The following is a 22,694-nucleotide window of genomic DNA, read 5'->3' as shown; positions in this document are numbered from 1 at the left end:
CTCCCACATGCAGGATTACTACCATTAGATGTGTCATTGCCATTGTAGCCCATCATCATTGGCAAGTGCACCAACTTGACATCAAGACTGCTTTTCTTCATGGGGATCTGCAGGAAGAAGTATATGTCACACAACCTCCTGGCTTGGAGGTTGTTAATTCTGAAAATAAGGTATGCCGGCTTAGAAAAGCCCTTTATGGTTTGAAGCAGGCACCGAGGGCATGGTATGCCAAAATTCATGCACACTTACTATCCCTTGGTTTTCAGAATAGCCCCACAGAACCCACTCTTTATGTCCGTGGGAGTGGATCTGCTTTTTTAGTGCTGATTTTATATGTGGATGATATGCTCATCACGGGCCCAGATACTGAGCAAATTGCAGCTTTCAAGGCTGATTTGCAGCAGGTTTTTGAACTAATCCCATTAATTAGCATACTAATTTGGTACTATTGGGTATCCATATTATGACACTTGTTGCATCACCTTTTGTTTGGGGTGATTTGTTGACGTTGCTATCTTGCGCTTCTTGCCTTGTCAGTCCGCATTTTGTCTCGCAAATCTATTCAAACACCTTGACATTGCATTGAGGGCCATTTGCATGTTTGAGTCTTTGCTATAGTAGGCGTACTCGCAACAGCCATGTAGTAGCTTTTGTAGCTGCTCTTCATGTACTTGAAATAAGTAGAATATAGAGTAGGAAAGGAGGCAAGAGTACTAACCCTCTCTCTCTTACACATAAAATAGCTAGAATACCAAAGAAGGCTAGAGACTCGAAGAAATGGAAATGAATATATCAAAGAAGCCTGTGAAATCTCGCAAGAAAAGAATTCACAAATCACTAACACTCACAACTCCCATTCTCTTTTTGACTTATGTCACAAATACTCTCAAGAAAGACTCAATAACACAGGAAGCTTCAAAATTCCATATCCCTCACTCCATTGCTCCACATGGCAGATGGCAAACTCCTCTACAAGAAGGAAGGTAAGGAAGGCTACAGACTCCAAGAAATGGAAATGAGTATATCAAAGAAGTCTCTCAAGAAAAGCACAAATCACTGACACAAGACTCAAAACACACGAAGCTTCAAATTTCAATATCCCTCACTCCATAGCTCTACATGGCAAAGGGCAAACTCCTTTACAAGAAGGAAGTTAAACAAGCCTCAAGAGAAGGTATGAACTTGCGCTAAACCATGTGAAAATATGAGTACCTCAAACCTACGATGTGCTTAAATTAATCCAAGGTGGATGGCCTAAGTGCACACATGATGAAGAGCTACACTATCTAGGGTAAGGGAGCCGGTCTTATGGAGGGATAACTTTTCAACACTCATCCATGGGGGAAAGTACATTCCTGGATTCGGAATTCAAATTCAAAGCTATCACGGTCATTAGGTAACAATAGGAAGCTAATTTATATTTTTGAACTTTTTGAAAAAAAATTGGAACATGAAAAACTTTGAGAAACAATGCTTAGGTCAAGTGAGGGCCAGTACTAAGGCATTGTTCATCCAAAAACTGGTGAAAGCAGAGCTTGACATCATCTTTCTCTATGAGGAGTATTGGGTCACACCTGCCTCCCTATTGGGGGGGGCTGCTGACATTTTAAAGCACCTGCCTCTTGACTGGCCCCTTTATCCTAAGCATAGACTCAATTTCAATTACGTTACAAGACTGAGACTTCTACTCAGAGAGACTCGAGAGCTTGCATATGTTATTGCTTAAAAGTGAACCCTTTTATAGGAGTGGAGTAAAACCTTGCATTGCTTGCTCACATGTGGGATAAAGCCTTCTTGCACATGCTGCCACATGCTCTTGCTTCCAAAATATTACTCATGCCTTGCCCTATATTGTGCCCAAGGCACCACGTATCTCAACACTCTATGGCAGCTTCTACAACTACCTTCAAAGCATGTAGCCTCTCTGCTTGTGGGTGTGCATCATGTGACATACGGCAAGTGGACCCAATAGACTGTGGGATGCTTGCCTGCAAAGTAATAATGTGTGGCTTGGTGGTAGCTGCTCTGCTCTATATGGTGCCGCCTAGAACTAGCGCCTTCACGGGAGGTGGCTTGTTCAAAAAGAAAGAGTAGCTTTTATAGCCAACTCCCACAGGGGACGACTTGCCCCAAAGTTCACACAATGCATAAAACAAATCTCATTCCATCTCTTGTGCACACGAGTATTACTGAAGCACAAACTAGAACATGCTCATGAAGTAGAATAGACAAAACATGTAGGATGGATTGCACAATATAGGCAAACCTGATACAAAATGTAGTGCAAAACCCTATCACCATCTACGAGCCTGTGTGCTACCTGGATGTGGACTGTTGGCACCCTCATATTCTGCCTTCTACCTCCACAAAGCATCTCCAACCTTGTCAACCTGCACACTCCAAAGGAGCTTCATTGGGCTGTGAAGATGCTGCTCCAAGACCTCTCTTTGCTGCTCTCCTTCTTGATAAACGATCTGCTGCCAAGAGAGTGTTCTACACATTAGATTACTAGGCCTCCTTGCTGCTCTGCTTTGCAACCAAAGGTGAGGCACAAACTGAATGTCAAGACCCCACATTGACTACTGGTGGCTGCTGTACTTGATGCCATGGCAGCTCCAGTGAATGCCCGTGTGGACCCAACAGTCCGCCCACATGGTATCCTTTCCATCTCTCAGCTCAGCCCCCATCGCCACTTTATCCTCAGATCATGTCGCCTTTCTCTAAACCCATTCTCTGCTCCTTGTCCTCCTCATCTGGGGGCTCACAGGTGGGGAGGTGACATCTAAATCCCAACAGTGGCAGCCTGTGACACAAAATCTGTGCAGCAAGATCTTCTCTAGATGTAATGCCCCATGGCAACTGATGTAACTTGGAAGGGAGCTCAAAGCTCACATAGCATGGTTAGGAGAGAGGCGCGGCGACACAGCTCTTGTTAATTACATTTAGCAAGATGTGGTGTTTTTGCTGCTAGGAGCGTCTTCCTTGGATTGTTTGTTAGAAATCAACCAACAGAGGATACGCACAGCGGAAGACTAATAGAATAGCCCAGGAGCTCACACAATGTGGTGTGGCGGAGTGTGGAATCACAAACTTCTGAGCTTAATGTGCATCAGATAGATGTGCAGACTCATCAATAGACAATGAACCAGCCACATATAGAAACCACCAAAATAATATATTTCCATCCAAAGCTATGGACACAATACAAAAGAGATAGATCCAGAGTCCCACTAATGGTGTGGTCCTCTGATCTTACCACAAGGTACTTCTACTATCTGCCAGCTATCTCTAGACTCAAGTCCACGTGCTCCACCTCGAGGGTCTGTAGACTTTCTGCCCAGAATGATCTTCTTCACCTTACTGCCTGGGTACATCCTAGGTGGGCAACCTCCTATGAGCTAGGTCTGCAGCACAAGGTTCTTCTTTCTCCTCTTGACTATAGGCCCAAAGGTAGCCCTGCTGTTGCTCCTGTCGGAGGACTGGCTGCTCCAAATATCTTCTCTTGTGAGGTGCTGCCCATGTGGCAGCCCCCTCGCTCTCTCTTCTCTGGGCATCTTCTACCTTAGGTCTCCCTCCCCTATACAAAGAACACTCTTCAAGAGAGAACGGAACGCACTTCTGAAGAGCTCATTATGCACACGTATAGCAGACCCAAACCCCTGAGAGGCAACGTCGACCAATATCGAGACCTTGACGCTGTCCACACTGACGATGAAGGACGCTTCTGCAAGGCAAGGAAGAGGCTTGTGCTGTCTACCGGAAGGCAGGGTTACTGCGTGAGTGAGAGAGTGAAAACTAGGAGTGATAGATGCTATGAGAGAGGTAGTTGGGGTGGTAGATCGTCCCGGAGCATGATGTCTTGGAACTCTTGGAGTAGATCCACCATTTCTTGCCCCATCGGAGGAGTTGCTTGAGCTGCAGTGATTAGGCATTGGACATAGACAAGTGCACACATGACACCCTTGCGGGCGGCGCGACTGGCTTGAATATGAGAGATTAACGGAATCCATGGTATGCTCCGATCACCACGTATCACGGCGGACTCAGGTAAACCTTCCACAATCGTGAAGGTGTTATGCCTCCAATCAAGCGTCGAAACATGCTCACGGAACCACTGAATCCCGAGGATCATGTCGCACCCCATTAAAGAAGTCAAAATAAAATTGTGCGTAAACATGGCCTACTGAACTGAAAAAGTAAAATGGATGGCCTTATGCGTGATGTGTGTGCACAAGCTAGGCGTGAACCCATCCACTGCAAGCTCGTGACGCACCAAGGTGCACCCCACTATCTTGGCAAGCTGAGGGGAGATAGCATCTTATGAACTCCCCATATCGAATATGACAATAAACTGATGCCCGTTAGTTGTGCCGTACGCTTGAATGAGTGCCTTCTTTTGATATGAGAAATCGCCCTCCTTCTTACCTTGAAAGACTACCATGGGCATGGTGTTCAAAGCAGGGAAGACGGCATTCGTAGCTGAGGATGGAGGTAGGGCTAGAAGAGCCAATACATTGGCGACGGACGAAGTAGGTGCTTTTGCAGCCTTTTCGGCAAGCCACTTCGAACAATCCTTCTTGCCATGCCCAGCGATGTAGTGGCAATGAAAGCAATGATGTTCTTGGTGGTACCGCTTTTGCTCGTCGGGCTGTAGATAGCCTCCCGTAATACCCGCTTTAGCCTTCTCATCTGGAGTCATCTTGGCTTGGACTCCTTCTTTTACCAGAAGCATGGCCGTCTTTCTTTTGGAACTAGTTGTCCTTCTTCTGATCCTTACCCGCTGTGTTGTTTGACTGCTATGGGGCTTTGGAATCCTTCTGGTCCTGCTTGGGCTTTCCCCCATTCAGCATCATCTCATGATTTTGTGTGAGAGTCAGCGTTCGCTCGTAATCCGACGGGTCAAAGTTCCGAATAGTAAAAATTATGTTCTTTTTCAATCCTTGAATGAATTGCTTCAGCTTGGCGCTCTCCGTCACGCCCAACTGTTGTGCGAGCGTGATGATCTTGTTACTGTATGTTAATACAGGCAAACCATTCGGGGAGAGACGAGAGAACTCATCCTCAAGGTTAAGCATATATTGGGGTGGGAGAAAACACGCTTTGAGGTTGGTCACAAATGTTGCCCAAACGAAATTTGTCTTAAACGTTTTTGGGTCAGTATGCTTACTAGCCGAATGCTGCCACCAAGTTACCGCCTCACATGTAAGATGAGGGGCTACAAGGTGGACTTTATCTTGCTCATCTTGAATCCGCGCTAACAAAAAATGAGCTACAAACTGATGAATAAATTGCAAAATTGCTGAATGGTCACACTCACAATCATACTAATTAAAATTTGGAGTGGACTGAGTGAGTGGTGTTACCTTTGTCGATGGCAAAGCTATGACGGAGACGGCTGTTGCGCTCAAACTTGCCTGCATAGCGGCTAACATCTGATTGTGTTGGAGAAGCATCGCCTCTCGGTCTAGCTTTTGTTGCCTCTCTGCCTGGGCAAGCTCATTTTCCCGGATTCATCTAGGTATATTTTTCTGTTGTATTTGTGTACATGGGAATTTCCATTTGTTAAAAATTTCGTCCAAGTTGCGACTAGTTGATATCGTGATATTTCTATGCCCTATCAGCTACCCTTACTTTTGTAATATTTCTTTAGTGGTGTGTGGATTTGGATGTGTGAGATAATATGTTTATACTATGGTTTATACCAACTATTGGGCTGTGATGATGGCAGTGGGGATGTCATAATAGCTAGTCACTGCTATGTGTGATGGAGTTCATGATTTTCAACCTTATGATTGACTATCATGAGATTGAAGCTGCACTATGTGTTGTATTTTAGGGGATGAGTTTGGACATGTTCTTGGATTCATCTAGATATATACCCTTCCTTTGTAATAATTATTTCTACCTTTTTTGTTTTTTGTATGGGAGAGACAAAAATGAATAATAAAATTTACTCCATAAGCTACTGCAGCTTGTATGAATAATTTTTTGATTAGCCTTCTGTATGAGTGCTAGCCTTCATTATGACCGAGTTTGCCTTGCATCTCTAGAGCTCTGACAGAAACTCAATACGTTGACCTTTGTGGAAAAGTATGCTGGAGTGTGTGGGCGTGTGTGGTGTGTGTGCATGCATACACCGATGTACACCCACTATTGGGCACTGATGATGTTCGTGGGGATGTCATAGTGGCTAGTCCCTATTATGCATAACGGAGTTGATGGTTCATAAGCTATTGGATGACTACCAAGAAGTTATGAACTGCACTTTTTCATGTGATAAGATTGGGCATTTTCTCGTATTCATGTATGTATGTATGTATGTATGTAGATAGAACTCTAAATGTATCAAATTTCATCTTTTGTTCCACGTCAATCATCTCAAGGAGGAGAGACTTAGTGAAGAGGACATCATAGTCTTGGATGAAACCTAAAGTCATTCTAGATCAAGGAGCTTGTCAGCTTAGAGATATGGATACTTGATCAAATGAGAATGTAGATCAAAGCAGGAGGATTTTCGAGAAATTGATTACTTCATTGATGATGATGGAAGCCAAGATGCAGTTTGGAGTGTTGTGGAAAAGGGGGGTTGCCACTTTCCTAAAACTAAAACTTTAAAGTCAATGTTCATCACACCATGTAAGTTCCTAAACTTAGAGAGCCTTTCATGTCTGCATATTCCCCCAAGAGAACTTACAGGTAGGTCTTTGTAAGACTTGGGATATGACAATTCAAGCCATACAACACATTACCTTGGTATGAATCACGAGCAATAAGATTATTCATTTCTTGAGGTCAATATATTCTGTGCGTGGAAAGTGCTGGCTCTTGTGCTATTATGAAAGCTTTAGATTGTCAATGTGGTTACGACATTGAAATAGCAGGCAAGTTTTCCATCTTCTGACGTGTTTTCAAGGCATCTGATTAGCCTTTGCTAGCTGTGAGCTCGAGATTGCATCGAAACCCATGTAAGCTCTTTAGCATTGGAACTTTGCAAAATATTGAGAACATCGTGAGAATGTTGATGGGTCCGTAAGTCAGTGAATAAGCTCTTCATTAGTGCTGAGCTCTAGGTTGCTTCAAAACCTCAATGCAAGCTTTTTAGCATTAAAACTTTGCACAATAGTCTCCGACATGAAACTGTGTGATTCAATTTGGCATATTTATCTTTGAGATATATTTGCTAATCATGGTGCATTCAAGTAATCAGTCATTGCGGTCATGGACTAATTCCTCCGTTGGAAGGCTAGAGCAGTGTTCCTTAGGGCTGTCTAACCATTGGGAATTTGGTTCTTAAAGTAGTTGAACGCTTGATCTAACGCTTGATCTGCAAGAATCTGAATTTGGAGGTTCATGCCTTCCTGAGATATCATGGTTCAATTTCTTGATGGCAAGTTAGAGATGTCTGTCCGGTGACTGATGATTTGTTTCTCATGGTACCTTCGTAACGCTGAAAGGGTGGTGATCAAAGAGTCTAGATTTTGTCTTTATTTATTTAGGTCACTGTCTGCCAGCTATGTTTCTGGGGTTGTGTGATGCTTCCACTTTGAGATGAGTTGGAAGAAATAATTGGAGCTGCTTTGGTCTCATCCTCTAACTGTAATTGTTGAGATTGGGCATGGTAGTATGAGTTTGATTGCCTGTAACAGTTCCCATGGCGCCCCCCCCCTTTGTGTGTGTGTGTGTGTGCGCGCGTGCGTGCGGGGTGGGGGTGTCGAGCTTTCTTACAGAAACAAGTTATGTTTTGCAACTTTTCTAGTTGTCAAGGAATTTTTATGCCTGTGATTAAAGCAAAAACTATGGTCTACACCCACGTTTGGGCACTGATGGCGTTGTTGGGGATGTCATAGTAGCTAGTCCCTGCGATGCGTGATGTGTGTTGTGCTTTTCGAATTTGGGTTTGGTCATGTTCTTGGATTCGTCTAGATTTGGACTACTTTTTGATTAGCCTTCTCCTTTAGTGCTAGCCTTCGTCATGGCTGAGTTTGCCCTTCACCTCCGGACTGCCGACAGAAACTCAGTACGAAGACTTTGTATAAATGGATGCTCAAGTATGTGTGGGTGTGTGGATTTGTATGTGTGAGAGCATACTTTTATACTATGGTCTACACCCACTGTTGGGCGCTGATGACGTCAGTGGGGATGTCATAGTAGCTAGTCCCTGCTATGCGTGATGGAGTTTATGGTTTTCAATCTTATGAGTGACTCTCATGAGATTGAAACTGCACTATGTTGTGTTTTTAGAGGATGAGTTTGGGAATGTTCCTGGATTCATCTAGGTGTATGTTCTTGGATTCATCTAGATGTATTGAATGAAGAAATTTAGAAATCTGCTAACTGGGAAGTGAGCTTTAGAGCTGACCTTTTTTCTAGTTGTTCAAACAGATAAGTTCAATAAGTACAGTGCTAAACAATGTGGCAGTGCTTGCTTATTGAAGCATGTCCTTCTTGGTTTTGCAGTACAAATTTGTTGTTGATAACCAGTGGAGTTATGATGAGAAGCAACCATTTGTAACAGATCCCCTTGGGAATTACAACAATTTTTTACTGGTCAGGGAACCAGGAAGTGTCTCGAATTCACAGGGTAACGAAGTATCAGTACGTATGGATGTCGATCGCGACATGTTTATTATAGATAGGGTATGCATTTGAGTCTCAAACACCCTGTGGGATTTTGAAATGACACACGCACGCATGCCCGCATGTGTTTTTTGTTGAATTTAATGAATAAAGATTTAAAAATCAATGACTCAAGGGGAACTTGTCAAAAGAAAGGGAGTGGCTCGTGTTCTTATTAATCTAGGTGTTTTGCTATCATTAGGGCCTTAGGCAGCCTAAGTCTGGATTTATTTGTGTGCAGCTTGTTCTCTAGCAGTTTTTGTACTGCTAATCCTAGGATTGTGAGATAAATGTTGCTCTTTGCTTTTTAAGGGTGCTTCCATTCATTTGGATGACATTAGGGCTTATGTTGTCTTTACCACAACAATTATCATCTCTCTGTTTCTCTGTATCCTTCTAGTACAAAGTAGCTGGTAATACACTTCTACGTTTAGCAGAACTTTGCCAGGGGAATTTTTATTTATAGATAGACATCTGCCACTGCATTGTGGAAGAGTGGACAATGTAGTTATCTTGTGTGCAATTGGACTTAACCTCAACCTTCTGCAGCATTCACACCAGTGCAGGATCCGTTCTTACCAGTATTGAGTCTTTTGTGACAACCTCTCAGCTGGTTTACCTGTTTAAATCTTTTCAAGGAGCACTAATGAAACACACAAACGAGCTTGAGACACTGATGCAGACTCGGGGGGGTGGTTGCTCTCTTGCGGGCATGCTGATCCGGATATTGCTTTATGCAGACGACTTGGCTCTTTTGTCCTTCTCAGTAGAGGGGCTCCAGAGACACCTTGACGCACTACAGTCCTTTTGTGAGTCTCATGATTTGAGGCCAACCTAGGTAAGACCAAGGTTATGATCTTCAATACATCTCGAGCCGTCATGTGCCAGGAGCAGTTCACATTTGATGGGTCCCTGTTGAGATAGTTTCATCATACACGTATCTTGGGGTTGTCTTCTCCGGACCCATCTTCACTATGAGACCCGCGATGTAGGCCAAACAAGGTAGGTGATAATGGACACGCTTGTTTGACCCCAATAGGGCTCATGATCTCATCTATCCACTAAGATCCTGCACAGACTTTGCCTGAAACTCTCTTGTAAAGTGCCATGACAGCTTAGATGATCTCCTGGTCATAACCCAAATCCTGTAGGCGCTATATGAGGCAGGCTCTTGAAACTGTGTCAAATGCCTTGCGGAAATCCACAAAGCAACAGTAAACCCTTTCCTTCCGTGCCCTCTGCTTCCAGTTTATTAACGTCCATAGGAGACCAAGAGGTCTATGGGACGACGTGAAAGCCAACTAGTACATCAGCTTAGGGAGGGCACAAGGCAGCTCCCAAGGAGTGGAAAGGCAGCTCCATTTTATTTATAGTAACTAAGTGATAATCTAGATAAAACATATGTAGATATAGCTGGCCATACATCAATTTAAGGCTGAGAGTCTTTTGGTTTCAATTTAACTCTTTAATGAGTGCTACTCCTTCACGATAGACTGTCCATTTACTGTCCTTCCTCGCAGCTCGAACCCTTACTAATTCCTTTGCCTTATCCTTCAGTTGAGCTCTTGTGAGTTCTTCAGCTATCCATACTTAGTTCCTTCCAGCTTATGAGACTGTCGTAGTACTTTTATGTGGAGAGAGAGAGAGAGAGAGAGAGAGAGAGAGAGAGATGTATCATCGAAGGGAGTCCTTGCGGGTCTATGGGCAACGTGCATAAAAAGAAAATTCATACAGCGTCAATGGGTTGGAGCAAAGGGTGCACTAGGGCCCTTGCTGAGTACTAATCTATACTGATCTAATGAACTCAAGAGCTCAAGCAAAATGAGAAACAGATCTAGGTTGAAGCAAACTGAGAGTTGGGGCTCAAAAGCTGAAGCCGAGCACCGTGGTGCTCTCTGGTGAGGTGTAAAGATATTTCGGATCTATGTCTTCGAGTTGTCTCATGCTGTGTCGAGCGGCGCGGTCTCTGAACCCACTGAACTATGTCCAGAGTGACCCTTCGTCTCTGTCAGTCTCCCTGGAGGAAAGCTAGGCCGAGCCTCAATAGAGTGTGCTCAGGTCGCTCTCCGACTTGCACGTGGTCTCTTCGTACCTCCCTCGACGGCACCGTGCTGGTTCTCTTTGTCGACTTAGGCTGCTCTCATATCATCTAGCTCCTGCTCCCCTACTCCGCTGTGTCTTGGAGCTGACTCAAATGCATAGAATTGTGTGACGCGTCCGTGTGCGTGGTCATCCTCTGTCTCTTGTGGCCTAGTCACCTCCTGTTGCTCTCTCTCTTAGAGTAGTATCTCCCAATGTCGGCACATCTCCATCAGATAGAGCCCAATGCAGACCTGATCATGGAAGTCGATCAGTCGTGAGAGTGGACGGCGAAGCCACTCCCATAGAGACAGTGGTAGCGTCCTCGGATCACATAGTAGGCTGGGTAGGCACAAAGAAAATGCTTTTCTGTCTCAACCACCTCCAATGTGCATAATATGCAGATCCGTTGTTCTCTAGGTATACCTGCGGCTCTCCTTGCCTCAATCTTCAGTAGTTTTGATGATGAATCCCTCCTCCGATACTCTCAAGAAATGGTCACGATAGAACTGAATCTTGGTGGGGAGCTCTTGGTCCTCCCCCCAATCTGAGATGTATGGACTTGGAGGAGATCTAACTGTACGATACGATCGTCTGGAGCTAGCCTCGGTAGTGTCCAGTGAGGTAAGTTCCAAACTCTATGGATGAATGTCATTGCTTGAAAGATGACGTCAACCTGGAGAGGTGTCATGGTGAATTGTGCATGTACCATCTCATGTGGGACTGAGGTCTTACTCCAAATCATCGTAGATTCCATAGTCACATGTAGCTGCTTAAATCTCCTCCACTCTGTCATTGGGAGATCACTCCCCAGAAGGGTGTTGCATACATGATAGTCGGCTGCACTAAAGTGACCAAGAGCTAGCTCTTCGTCGGTGGATCCTGAAGATGTGCATGGAAGCAGTGTCTCTCTAGTTGGGCCAAAGCACTGTGCCCCCGTGTGAGTTGTGCAATGGCTGCACGAGTTAGTATAGTGAAGGTTGCTCCCAAGTATGTATAGGATTGTACTACACTATCTCCACTAGCTTACCTCGGTAAGTAAAGCTATTTGCGCTTGAGGTGTTGAAGATCATGACCTTGGTCTTCTCAAGGTTGGCTGTCAGGTCTCTCTCTCTCTGTAGAACATCTCTAAGGCCTTGAGATGTCTATGCAGCCTCTCCGTTGAAGATGATACGAAGACTACGTTATTAGTTTATAGCAATATCTGTATCTCGAGGTTAGCAAGTAGTGATCCCTCGTCCCTAGGCTGTCTATAAAGGATGTGATCTTATAAATGTAGAGTCCGAAAAGAGTCGGTGAGAGGGGGCAGCCTTGCTTCACCCCTATCATGCTCTCGACCCAATTTGATAAGCCTCCTGAGGCACGAACTCTCCCTTTGACAGACTCATATAGGCTCATCACACCCCAAATCAAAGTCTCTAGAACCTTCATTTCCTCTAGTCTCCTGATCATACGGGATTGTGAGACGGTGTCGAAGGCCTTCCAAAAGTCTACAAAGGAAGCGTAGACTTTCTCGTGTCTGGACTTGGCCTCCTCAATGATAGTGGTACAAAATCAGCCGGTGGCTGAATCGGGGCATGTGGATCTGGAGGAGGTTGCTGTAAATTCTGAGTTTCAGCGGGGGAACCAAATGCTATAGGAAGCATCCCCTCAAACACATCATTTGAAGAAGCTTGAATCTGAAATTCAGCATGTGTATGTGCTGAATTTTCAGAGAATATAACATCTCTACTAACAAAAATCTTGCGTGTAGCAGGATTGTAGAGACGATAGCCTTTGCTTTGTGAACTATATCCCACAAAAATGCATTTAAGTGACCTATCTCACAACTTGTGTCTAAACTCCACAGGCACGTGGGCATATGCAACACAACCAAAAACTCTGAAATGGTCCACTGAAGGCTTTCTCCCATGCCATGCCTCATAGGGAGTGATTGTCTTCAAAGCCTTTGTAGGAGTCCGATTCAAAATATAGTTGGCACACATGAGGCCCTCAACCCAAAACCTGTGAGGCAACTTCTTACTTGTAAGCATGCATCTATCCATCTCTGTGGCAGTGCGATTCTTCCGCTCAGCTTTGCCATTTTGTTGAGGTGTAAGCCTCACTGTAAGCTGATGCGTGATGCCTTTCTCCTTAAAAAATGCCTCAAATTCATGAGACATATACTCTCCCCTTCGATTTGTGTGAAGTGTTTGCTTGAGTCCTGTCTCATTCTCAACCATAGCCACAAAGTGTTTGAAATGCATAAACACTTCTGATTTTGCCTCGAAACCATGGACCCAAGTCTAGTTGGATGAAGTCATCTATGAATGTAACAAAATAGAGATAACCCCCAAAAGCAGGTGTCCTCATGGGACCGCAGACATCACTATGAATAAGCTGTAATTTCCGTGTAGCTTTCACTGCACCATCCTTCTTGAAGGGAAGTCTATGCATCTTGCTAAGGATGCAACCTTCACATGCATGTGGAGGCGGCGACTCCAAAGGAGGCAATGCATCAACCATATCATGCCTCTAAAGTGTCATTAAGCTGCCATAGCTCATGTGCCCATACCTAGCATGCCATAACTCTGCATTCTGCATCGCAGCAGTGGGAGTGCTAACTGATAATGCAAGATCGGATCTTTTTTCATATAGAAGCTGAAAAAGACCCCGATACAAAGTGTCAGACAACATCAAAGCATAGTCATTCTCTTTGTCTCTGACTGCGCACTTTTCATCATAAAAAACAACCTGAAATCCTCCCTCGATTGAGTGAGGACACTGAAAGCAAATTCTTCTTTATGCCTGGCACATAGAAAACATTTGAAATTCTGAAAGCTGTGCCATCAGTGGATGTGAGAATAATGTCTCCCACTCCACACACTGAATAAGAAGAATTATTTGCACAAGTCACCTTCTTTTTGGTGGGTGGAGGATGCGAGATACAAATAGACTCTTCTTGGAAGTGATGTGCTTCGAAGCACGGCTATCAAAATACCAAGTATTCAGTGTCTCATTGACACTGAGAGAGCATGCATCCTTTGAAGGATCATAGCTGCAAGTCAAAAAAGCATATGGGTCATCATCATTAGTGACTGTAGCATCTGAACTACGCAATGAAAAATTTGAAGTGCAAGACAGAAAGGCATAGTGCTCTTCCACAAAGTTGGCTGCAACATCTCCCCCATCATGAGAATGTGGAGCTAATGCATCTGACATAGTCATACCGGAATTCCTTTTCTTCTCTTTGGCTATGCGCTTCTTGCATTCTCCAATATAATGACTTGGCTTCTTGCAATAATGACAAATGCCCTTCTTTTTCTGCTTATCTGCATTGATCCCTTTGCCTTATAAGAGGGCCGTCCTGAATCAGCTTTATGCTGATGTGCGGGCTGATTGGCATGTGGCTTTTGCTGCCCTTTACCCTTGGGCTTGAACCTGGAGAGCATGGCATGCTCGCCAGCCCGGGTTGCTATATTTTTGCGTGTCTGCTCCTCCTGCAACGGAAGTCCTACCAACTCGTGAAAAGAGAGAGGATTGCTGCCTCCCCTCAATGACAAATTCAGTGAGGTGTGGAACCGAGATAGGACTCAGGAAGAGAGTTCAGAGTGGTGGTGATCATTTCTGGTAGCCTTCTCCCTATACCTAAAACCCACCCCCTCCCCAAATACAACTTTATTGAGGTGAGAATTCATGGAATCTCCCTCATCCATATGCGTATGGGAAAGCTCTCGCTTGATAAAGGAAACTCTGGCATCATTTCTTGTTGCAAACATACTCTCTAGTATCTCCCAAGCTGCCATAGATGTCTTGCATGACCGAATGTGAGATATAATGAACCTCTTGACAGACAGAGAAATCTCTAAAAGAGCTTGTGCATCTTGGGAGTCCCATCTTTTCTGCTCTGCTGTGGGAGCTTTTGGAGCGGCTGCTCCAACTACTTGTGCTGCATTTGCACCTCTACCCCTACCTCTAGCTGTAGGAGTGACATGTGTAGCCGCTGTATCTGGTCTTGCTTCATCTCCATTGACATAATCCCAAAGATGTCTACCAACGAAGATATTGCAAACCATGAAACTCCACAAGGAGTAGTTGGTGCCATCTAACTTATCCTCCTGTGTGAGAACTCTGAACACCTCATTGGGGTTGTTCTGAGCCATTTTCACTAGATAATCTCAAAAAACACTGTGAACTGACCAAGTAAAATCCCTTCCTGGGATGTAAACTACACAAGTAAAATCTGCCCATAGTGACAAATACTATCACAGCCTATCAAAGGTTCAAAATGCACTTCAATGCTCTGTTGAATGCCCAAAAATATGCAAATAGAATGTGCAGAAAGTGGCAAAAGTTTGCAAATTGACTCGTACTGAGTCCAGAACTTCTTACAAACTTCCAAAATGCTCTTTTACCTGCAAAATTGCAACCCAAATGCAAAAGCCCCAATTTTTGGTGGGAAATTGGATACAAAAGAGGACAAATGATCTGAAAGGCCCAAATGTTGCACAAATTGCACTCTGCCTCCAAAAGCCCCAAATTTCACTGCTAGATTGCAGTGCAATTGCAAAAGCCCGAAAAATTCTCCAAAACTTGCAGATCTATTGCAATGTCTGCTACAGCTTCAAATGTCTCCCAAAACAATAGCTGATGCACAACTGAGCCTGAAAATGAACTCTGCCTGCAAATGATGGACACCTTCAGCCTGTAAAAGTCTTCAAGTACAGAACTGCATGAAATTGTACGGACGTACTGTATGGATTGTACGGACGAAATTGGCGTAAAAGTACGGAACTACACGAAAGTATACGGATGAATTTGACGTGCAGTATGAAAATGTACGGAGGGCGTACAGACGGAAATTGACACGTAGTACGGAAATTTGTACAGTCGTACGGATTGTACGGACAGAATGCGCATGTGTACGGGCGGAGTTAGGCGCGGTATGGAATCCGTACAGTTGTATGGGTGGTTGGGAGTTGAAGCTTGGCGATGGAGCAAAAATGCGGGAGCTGGAAGCAAGACGCCAGGAGCAGGGAGCAGGTATGGGAAGAAAGTGCTCTGATACCAAATGTGAGAAAGAGCAAGAGAGCAAGAGTGAGCAAGATGGAGAGTGAGCTGAACGTAGTTCACTACCACGATGTACTAAACTGAAGTGAATGAAGTGTGTGTACAAGGAAAGAGATAAGTCTAAGTGACAAAACCCTATTTGATCACTAAGCACAGTTAGAGATTAGACCGTGGATAGGGGGGAAAACCTCCAAGAGGGAAAAGTGCCCCTAACTCACTTATTACATTACATTGGCCACTGCCTAGAATATAATAATAATTCTAACATCTCCTTCCACTCCCTTCTACTCAGTCCCCTCTCCTTCTATTCCTCCACTCAACACCCTCCCCTTCCACTCCTTTCTCCACTCCCTTTCACTTAGCCACTCAGCCCCCTCTGCTTCCACTCCCTTCTCCACTCCCTTCTACTCCTTCCACTCCCTTTAGCCCCCTTCTCTCATTGCTCATCGCTCAGCCCTCTCCAAGTCTCCACCAACAGTCCAGAGGCTCCGATGCAGCAGTGGGCCGATTCTTTTATGCAGCAGATGTGCCCACAGTGAAGGCCCACAATCCTTACTTCATTGGTATCGTGAAGGAGATTGCAAAATTTGGTCCATCTTATACTCCCCCCTCATGTGAGGCGCTGCGCTTCACGATCTTGGCGACAGAGAAGACGGCGATAGAGCATGCTTTGGCTCCCATCAAAGATGTATGCTTGAGATGCAATGTCACATTGATGGGAGATGGATGGAGTGACACCAGAAGCCGCTCCATTCAGAACATCATTGCATACTCCAGAGGGGCTAGCTTTTTCATTAAAGCTATTGATAATTAGAGGCGAGAAAGTCAGCTGAGAGGTGGGATAGCATTTGGATGGAGGCCATTGAGTATGTGGGGGCACAACAGGTCATCCAGTTTGTTTCGGATGGTGAGAACGCCAAGAGGGCAGCGGGGAGGATTCTTGGAGCAAAGTATCCTTATCTTACCTTCACTCCTTGCATCGCACATGGGCTGAATAATGTCCTGAAGGATATTGGTAAGTTGGATTGGGTGGATCGTGTCTTTGATATGGGTAATCATGTTGTCTCTTTCATCACTCGCCACCACTACATCTTGGCTGTTTGTCGCAAGGTATCCCCAAACAAGAATCTCCTGAAGTATTCTGAGATGCGCTTTGCATATAATTTCATCATTTTCAGGCGTCTTTTTAAGCTGAAAACTCATTTGAGACAGCTTGTTGATTCGAGTGAGTGGGATGTATGGCGTGAGCGTAGCACTGCAGGGGCTCAGAGATGCAAGACCATTGTCGTGGATGACATATTTTGGGATGATGTTCTTCTCTTCCTTTGGGTTTCCAATCCTATTATTTTGATGTTGAGGCTTATTGATGGGGATAGTCCTTGCATTGGGAAGGTGTATGAAGGGATGGGTAGGATGATTGAGACTATTCAAGGCATTGATGATTTATATGCTTGGAGGAAGGAGGAGATTAGGGCACTTGCAACCTCTCGGTGGACTTAATATCATTCACCTTTAGAGGCTGCAGCCGTTGTTTTGGATCCAGAATTTCAAGGGAAGGGTCAAGAAACAGATAAGGAGGTGGTGCAAGGATGGGAGCAGATATTGAGACGATTCGTCCCAAGTGCAGATGATAGGGGGAAGATTCGGGAGCTGTCATTTTATGGCCAAGGAAAAGGGTTATTTGGATTGGAGGATGCAGGAGCAGACAAGCTCAAGATTTCCTCCATTCGTTGGTGGGAGGACTATGGGGCAGATACTCCATTGTTGCAGGGTATGGCCATTCGTATACTCAGCCAGGGGAAGAGCCCTTTGCCCGTTGAGCGGTTGTGGCGTAATTTTGGGATTATTGCAACAAAAAAGAGGAATAGGCTTAGGGTTCAGAAGGCAAATGATCTTGTATTTGATCTGCAAATCTATGATCTTCAAAGGATTTTGTGTTTTTAAAAGTTCAAAGATGAAATGGAAATCTTAAAGCTGCCACATCTGGTTATTTTTAGCATATTTTGATATCTTTCCATGTGATTTGATGATGTGGCATTCCTGTTCCCGTTCCAGTTCCCCCATTTCCCTTTCTCGAAACGTTTTCGTTCGGACCACCCCCTTCTCGAAACGTTCCCGTTGCTTGGTAACTATGTTGCAAGCCCTCGTTTCATGACATCTTCCCATTTGGAGGTCTCTTGTCAAGGGGACGTGAATTTCATGTGTAGCTAACCGTTGCTACTTCCGTGGTTACTTTGGCCGAGGGCATTGGCCTAGAGGAAGCACCCACTTCCTATAAGTCCCTAGTCAAATTTTCAGTGCACCCACTAGGCCCAAATGCTAGGGGCTGAGGGGTCTAAATGTTAGGCCCAAGAGAAACTAATGTTTCATTGGTTAGAAGGGTTAGGATTTGAATGTGAGGGGCAAACCAATGTTTCATTGGTTTTGGTGGGTTACCAATGTTTCATTGGTTTTGGTGGGTTAGTGCATTAATAAGGGGCCCACGTGGCAGCCCCTCATGCATGCCCGCCTACCCCCTTCCTCTCCTTTCATGCTGGGATTGACTAACACATATGGGATCTTTTTTGACGTGTTTCTTCTTGCTCCTCTCACGCATCCCGAGGTCATTTTTCTCCATCTTTCTCTCTAAGGTTCGTTTTCCAAGGCTTTTGACAGCTGTATGGAAGCATTGATTGCTGCTGTACGGAACGGATTTGGTTGTATGGGCTGTTGCACGCTTTCCAGGTGGGTTGTACGGAGCATTTGCTTGCTGTACGGATTTCCTCGCACACTTTTCGAGGCTGGCTGCTGGCTGTACAGACATTTTCTGCTCTGTTTTCTAGCTGTACGGAGAGCTCCACGCATCCCGATGCAGCTGTACGGACTGTTGTGACTGCCTTGCATGCGGATCGAGGTGATTTCTTGGCTGTACGATTGAGCTACATCCACTTCAAGGTGGTATTCTTTGTTGGTGTTGGTGATTGCGTTCATCTCGAGGCTTGGTAGCTGATGGACTAGCCTTTTCCTCACGTGTTATAGCTCTTCACCCGTGAGCCTTGCTCTCCCCTCTCAGCTCAGCTCTGAGTCTATCTTTCTCTCTTTCATTCTCTCTCTTTCCCTGTGGCTGGAAGTCATTTTTAACCCCTGGGGGCTTGGACAGAGGATAGGTGCAGGAAAGAGCTTGCCCCTCTTCCATGGATAGTGGGTATGGATATTCTGACTTGTTTTTGGATTGCATTTGTCATTTTTGAGTTGTTATTGCTTCTGTTCTGCTTCGGGGCTCTCTCTAGGCCATACAGGTTATGTAAACATACACCCAGCCACAGAGGGTGTACTTGGGAAGGTGCTAGAGGGACAATGTATTGCATTTCAAGCTTTGAGGCTATTTGAGCACTTTTGGGGATTTGCATTGATGCCTTGTCACAGTCCGGTGTCACAGTTGTTGAGAAATGCCTTAGTTTTAACCTTGGCACTTGGGTACTAGTGGTGCACTAGAATTGGATGTAGATAGTGGCCAAGTCTTGGCTCTGGTGGTGGAAAATGCAAGCAGAACAGTATTAGGGTGCGGCCTTGTTGTAAAGCAGAATTCCACTTTTGAAGAATTAAATAAATACCAAAAGGGGCGCCAAACTGTTTGGGGCTAGCGTGGTGTCTCGTGTTTGGTTCCATTTAGCAGGGGTACTCTAGCCTCCATCTAGTTTCTTCCTCAAAGTTGTTTCTAAGTGGTATTGTGTTTAAGGAAGTGGTTGAAAGATATGCAATGTCGCTGAAAATGATGTGGATGCTAAGTTAGTAACAGTGTACTGCCCTTTAGTTACCTGAAGGCCGGTTTCATCTCCTTAGTGACTATCGTGAGATTGAAACTGCAGTATGTTGTGTTTTTAGAGGATGAGTTTGGGAATGTTCCTAGATTCATCTAGGTATATGGTCTATATCGTGGCGATCCCTCCTCCACCGCTGGCGTGCTCTCTGGAATTGTTTCTACCCGGCGTCAAAGGTTGTCCACCTCCTTTCGGAGATCAATTGTCTTTGCTAGGGCCATGATCATGTCGTGTTTGAGCGTGTCTATCTATCACTGTTGCACTACCACTCTAGCTTGTATGTGATGCATCTCCGTAAAGAGCCGTTGTAACTGTTTCAAGCTGTCAGGGGCAGTGGGCTGCTATGATGGGTAGATAGATTATGACCTGGAGAGAAACCAGACATAGTCTGGTATGGATGGGAACATCGGGAGGGTGTGAATTGGGGAGAGAGGATACTTTGTGAGCACTAGAGGAAAATAAAGCAAGAAAGGCATATTAACATCTTTGGAAGGCCTCGCAGGTCTATGAGACAAAGTACAATCCATGGGTAACTCATACAAGCCAATGTGGGCTCGCTAGGGTCCTTGTTGAATGTTATGCTAAGACAATTCAAAAAACTCAAAAACTCAAATGTAGTACTCCAGATACATAGCCACGAGCCATGGTGGCTCTCCTATGGGCTGCGAAGATGTCTCATATCTCTATCTATGGGGTCGTCTCATGTTGTGGCGGAGGGCGAGGTCTTCATGATCTCTGTACCCGTTGGGCCATATCAAGGGTGACGCCTCGTCTCGGATGGTCCCCTCTGAGTAGAGTTGGGATGGGTTGGACCTCGATCGTGCTTGCTTTGGTCAACCTCTACATCATGCGTGGTTTCTCTGTCCCTGGCTCCACCACGCTACACAATCTCTTTTTCATTGATCCATGATGTCCTCATGTTGGCTATCTCCTCCTCCTCTACTTCACTATGTCATGGGCTGACTCGAAAGCATAGAAGTCTATGACATGTCACTGTGTACGGTCAGCCTCTGCTGTGGAACTGTCACCTCCTATTGTGTGATTTGTTGCAATAAAGTCTCTCTATGTCGTCGCATCTCCATCATAAAAGAGGCCATTGCAAACGTAGTCATGAAAGTGTAATAGCCAAGAGAGTGGCTTGAAATCGTACCCCTTTTGAAAGAGATAATGGTGCCATTTTAGGATCTCATAGTAGACTGAGCAAGTGCATATGCGGTGCTTTTGTGTCTCTATCTCTACCAATGTGCATAGCTTGCATATCTATTGCTCCCTAGGCATGTTTGTAGCTCTCCTTGCCTCGATCCTTAGCTGATGGGACGAGACCCACATGTGTTCGATGGTAATCCTCAGTGTGTGTGAGACTTGTCTGTTCTCTAGAATCTGGGGTCTGATAACTACCCCATCCTCTGATGCAGTCAAGAAATGATTGCGTTAGAATTAGATCTGGATGGAGAACTCATGGTCCCACCCCGAAGCTAGTGATGTATAGAGTTGAAGTAGATCCAATTGTCAGATACGGTTGATCTCATCTCATGAGATCTGGAGGGATGAGGCATCCAAACTGTAGTGGAAGGAGGGGAGACGTTCTCGATCTGAATATGCTGACTAGTAAACTATTTGGATATGTGGGCGTACCAAGCCGTGCTAACCCTTTTCTCGGCTAGTCGTCTAGATGATTGTAGTGCCAAGCTTGGTAGTCTCCAACTAGGGAAGGCCCAAACCATGTGAAGATATGTCACCATTTGAAAGATTACATCAATTTGGATAGCGAACTTTACTTGTACGATATGACGAGGAACCTAGGGCTTACTCTGAATCATCTTGGATCTCATAATCACCTGCAGCCTCTCGAATCTCTGCCAATCAATCACAATAGGTCACTCCCCCATACGGGAGCTACATACATGGCTGTCGGCCTCACAAGTATATAAAAAAGCCACCCTTTCATCGGAGGGTCTTGGAATGATCCGTGATAGCACTATCGCTCCAGCCGAGCTAGTACTCCTTGCCCTTGAACGAGCTGTGCCATGGCTCAAAATTGGCCCCACAAAGACTGCCCCTAGATAGGTGTGAGTTAATGATCTCAATTGGCTCTCGTCGGTGAAGCTGTGCCGATCAAGTAGTACCTGTGAGTTGTTGAAGATCATAACCTTGGTCTTGCCAAGGTTGACTGTCAGGTCTCTCTCTGCACAAGACACCTCTAGGGCCTCTAGGTGTCTCTACAGGTCTGCCCTTGAAGAGGAAATGAGGACTATGTCATCCAGTCACAACAATATCTGTATCATTATGTTAGCAATCAAGGATCCCTGCTCCCCTAGGCGATGAATGAAACATGATCTCATCATTGTAGAGCCCAAAGAGTCTTAGTGAAAGAGGCATCCTTGCTTCTCTCCGATTGCGCTCTGAAACTGGAGACTGGAGCGAGTCGGGGAAGGCCATCTGAGAGACATCGCCACCAGCACCAATCATTAGTACTCAGGTTAGTTCAGCCAAAGAAGAGATGGCCATTGTTGCCAGCAGCAAATTTAACAAGGCAGATCTTTACACGGAAGTAAAAGAGCAGCAGGCCATAGTACACAATAATGCATGGAAGGACTGCCCAAGGATTGTCTTGGCTGCTTTAGTGTAGAAGAGGAGTACATAGAAGATTAAAAGATTGCATGCCTGAAGTAAGAAATACCACAGAGCAGAGTGGGATGAAAATGATATCAACTGTGTCTCCCAAATGGGAATGCAAGTAGAGGTGTTTTTCACAGAGAGGGCAGGAAGAACTTAGATTCTTTGACAGACAAACAAGCTGAAGGGCACAAGGAATAAATTCCCGAGACTCCGCTGAAACAGAGGAATGTCAAGCTTACGAAAGTGAAAGATGCACGTAAAGCTGGAAAATGGGCTGTGTATTGAGATGGAATAGCTTTAATTAGAGATTTCAAATCTAAACCCAAAGACTTTCAGTCTTAAACTGATGTTATGAAGGCCATTTTTATAGATTTAGTATGTAGGTGTATTTTCATAATCAAGTTGAGATGCCATGTGCACTCCTTGACTTTCTGGTTTATCGAGATGAGGTAAGTCATTTTGACATTTTGTCTTTTTTCCCACAGGCCCGTGAGGCCTCCCATGGATGCTAATATGACTTTCTTTCTTTCT

At 44.9% G+C, this 22,694-nt stretch overlaps 1 protein-coding gene and 1 pseudogene across 3 annotated transcripts in view; both read left to right on the top strand.

The window, feature by feature from the left end:
• Window positions 1-22,694, top strand: part of SNF4 (sucrose nonfermenting-like protein) — a 145,640-nt gene that overhangs the window by 24,729 nt on the left and 98,217 nt on the right. For all 3 annotated transcript variants that reach the window (XM_087395148.1, XM_087395149.1, XM_087395150.1), the window contains exon 3: window positions 8,458-8,637. In XM_087395148.1, coding sequence (XP_087251274.1) covers window positions 8,458-8,637 — 180 coding nt within the window. The remainder of the gene's footprint in view (window positions 1-8,457; window positions 8,638-22,694) is intronic.
• Window positions 16,460-17,688, top strand: LOC147886148 (uncharacterized; annotated as a pseudogene).

The sequence above is a fragment of the Dipteris shenzhenensis genome, chromosome 24 (genome assembly GCF_047967505.1).
Source record: "Dipteris shenzhenensis isolate YYH24624 ecotype China chromosome 24, Dip_SZ_1.0, whole genome shotgun sequence".
Classification (NCBI taxonomy): Eukaryota; Viridiplantae; Streptophyta; class Polypodiopsida; order Gleicheniales; family Dipteridaceae; genus Dipteris; species Dipteris shenzhenensis.
Note: the sequence above shows the minus strand (reverse complement) of the source record. Positions and strands in the feature narration are given on the sequence as shown.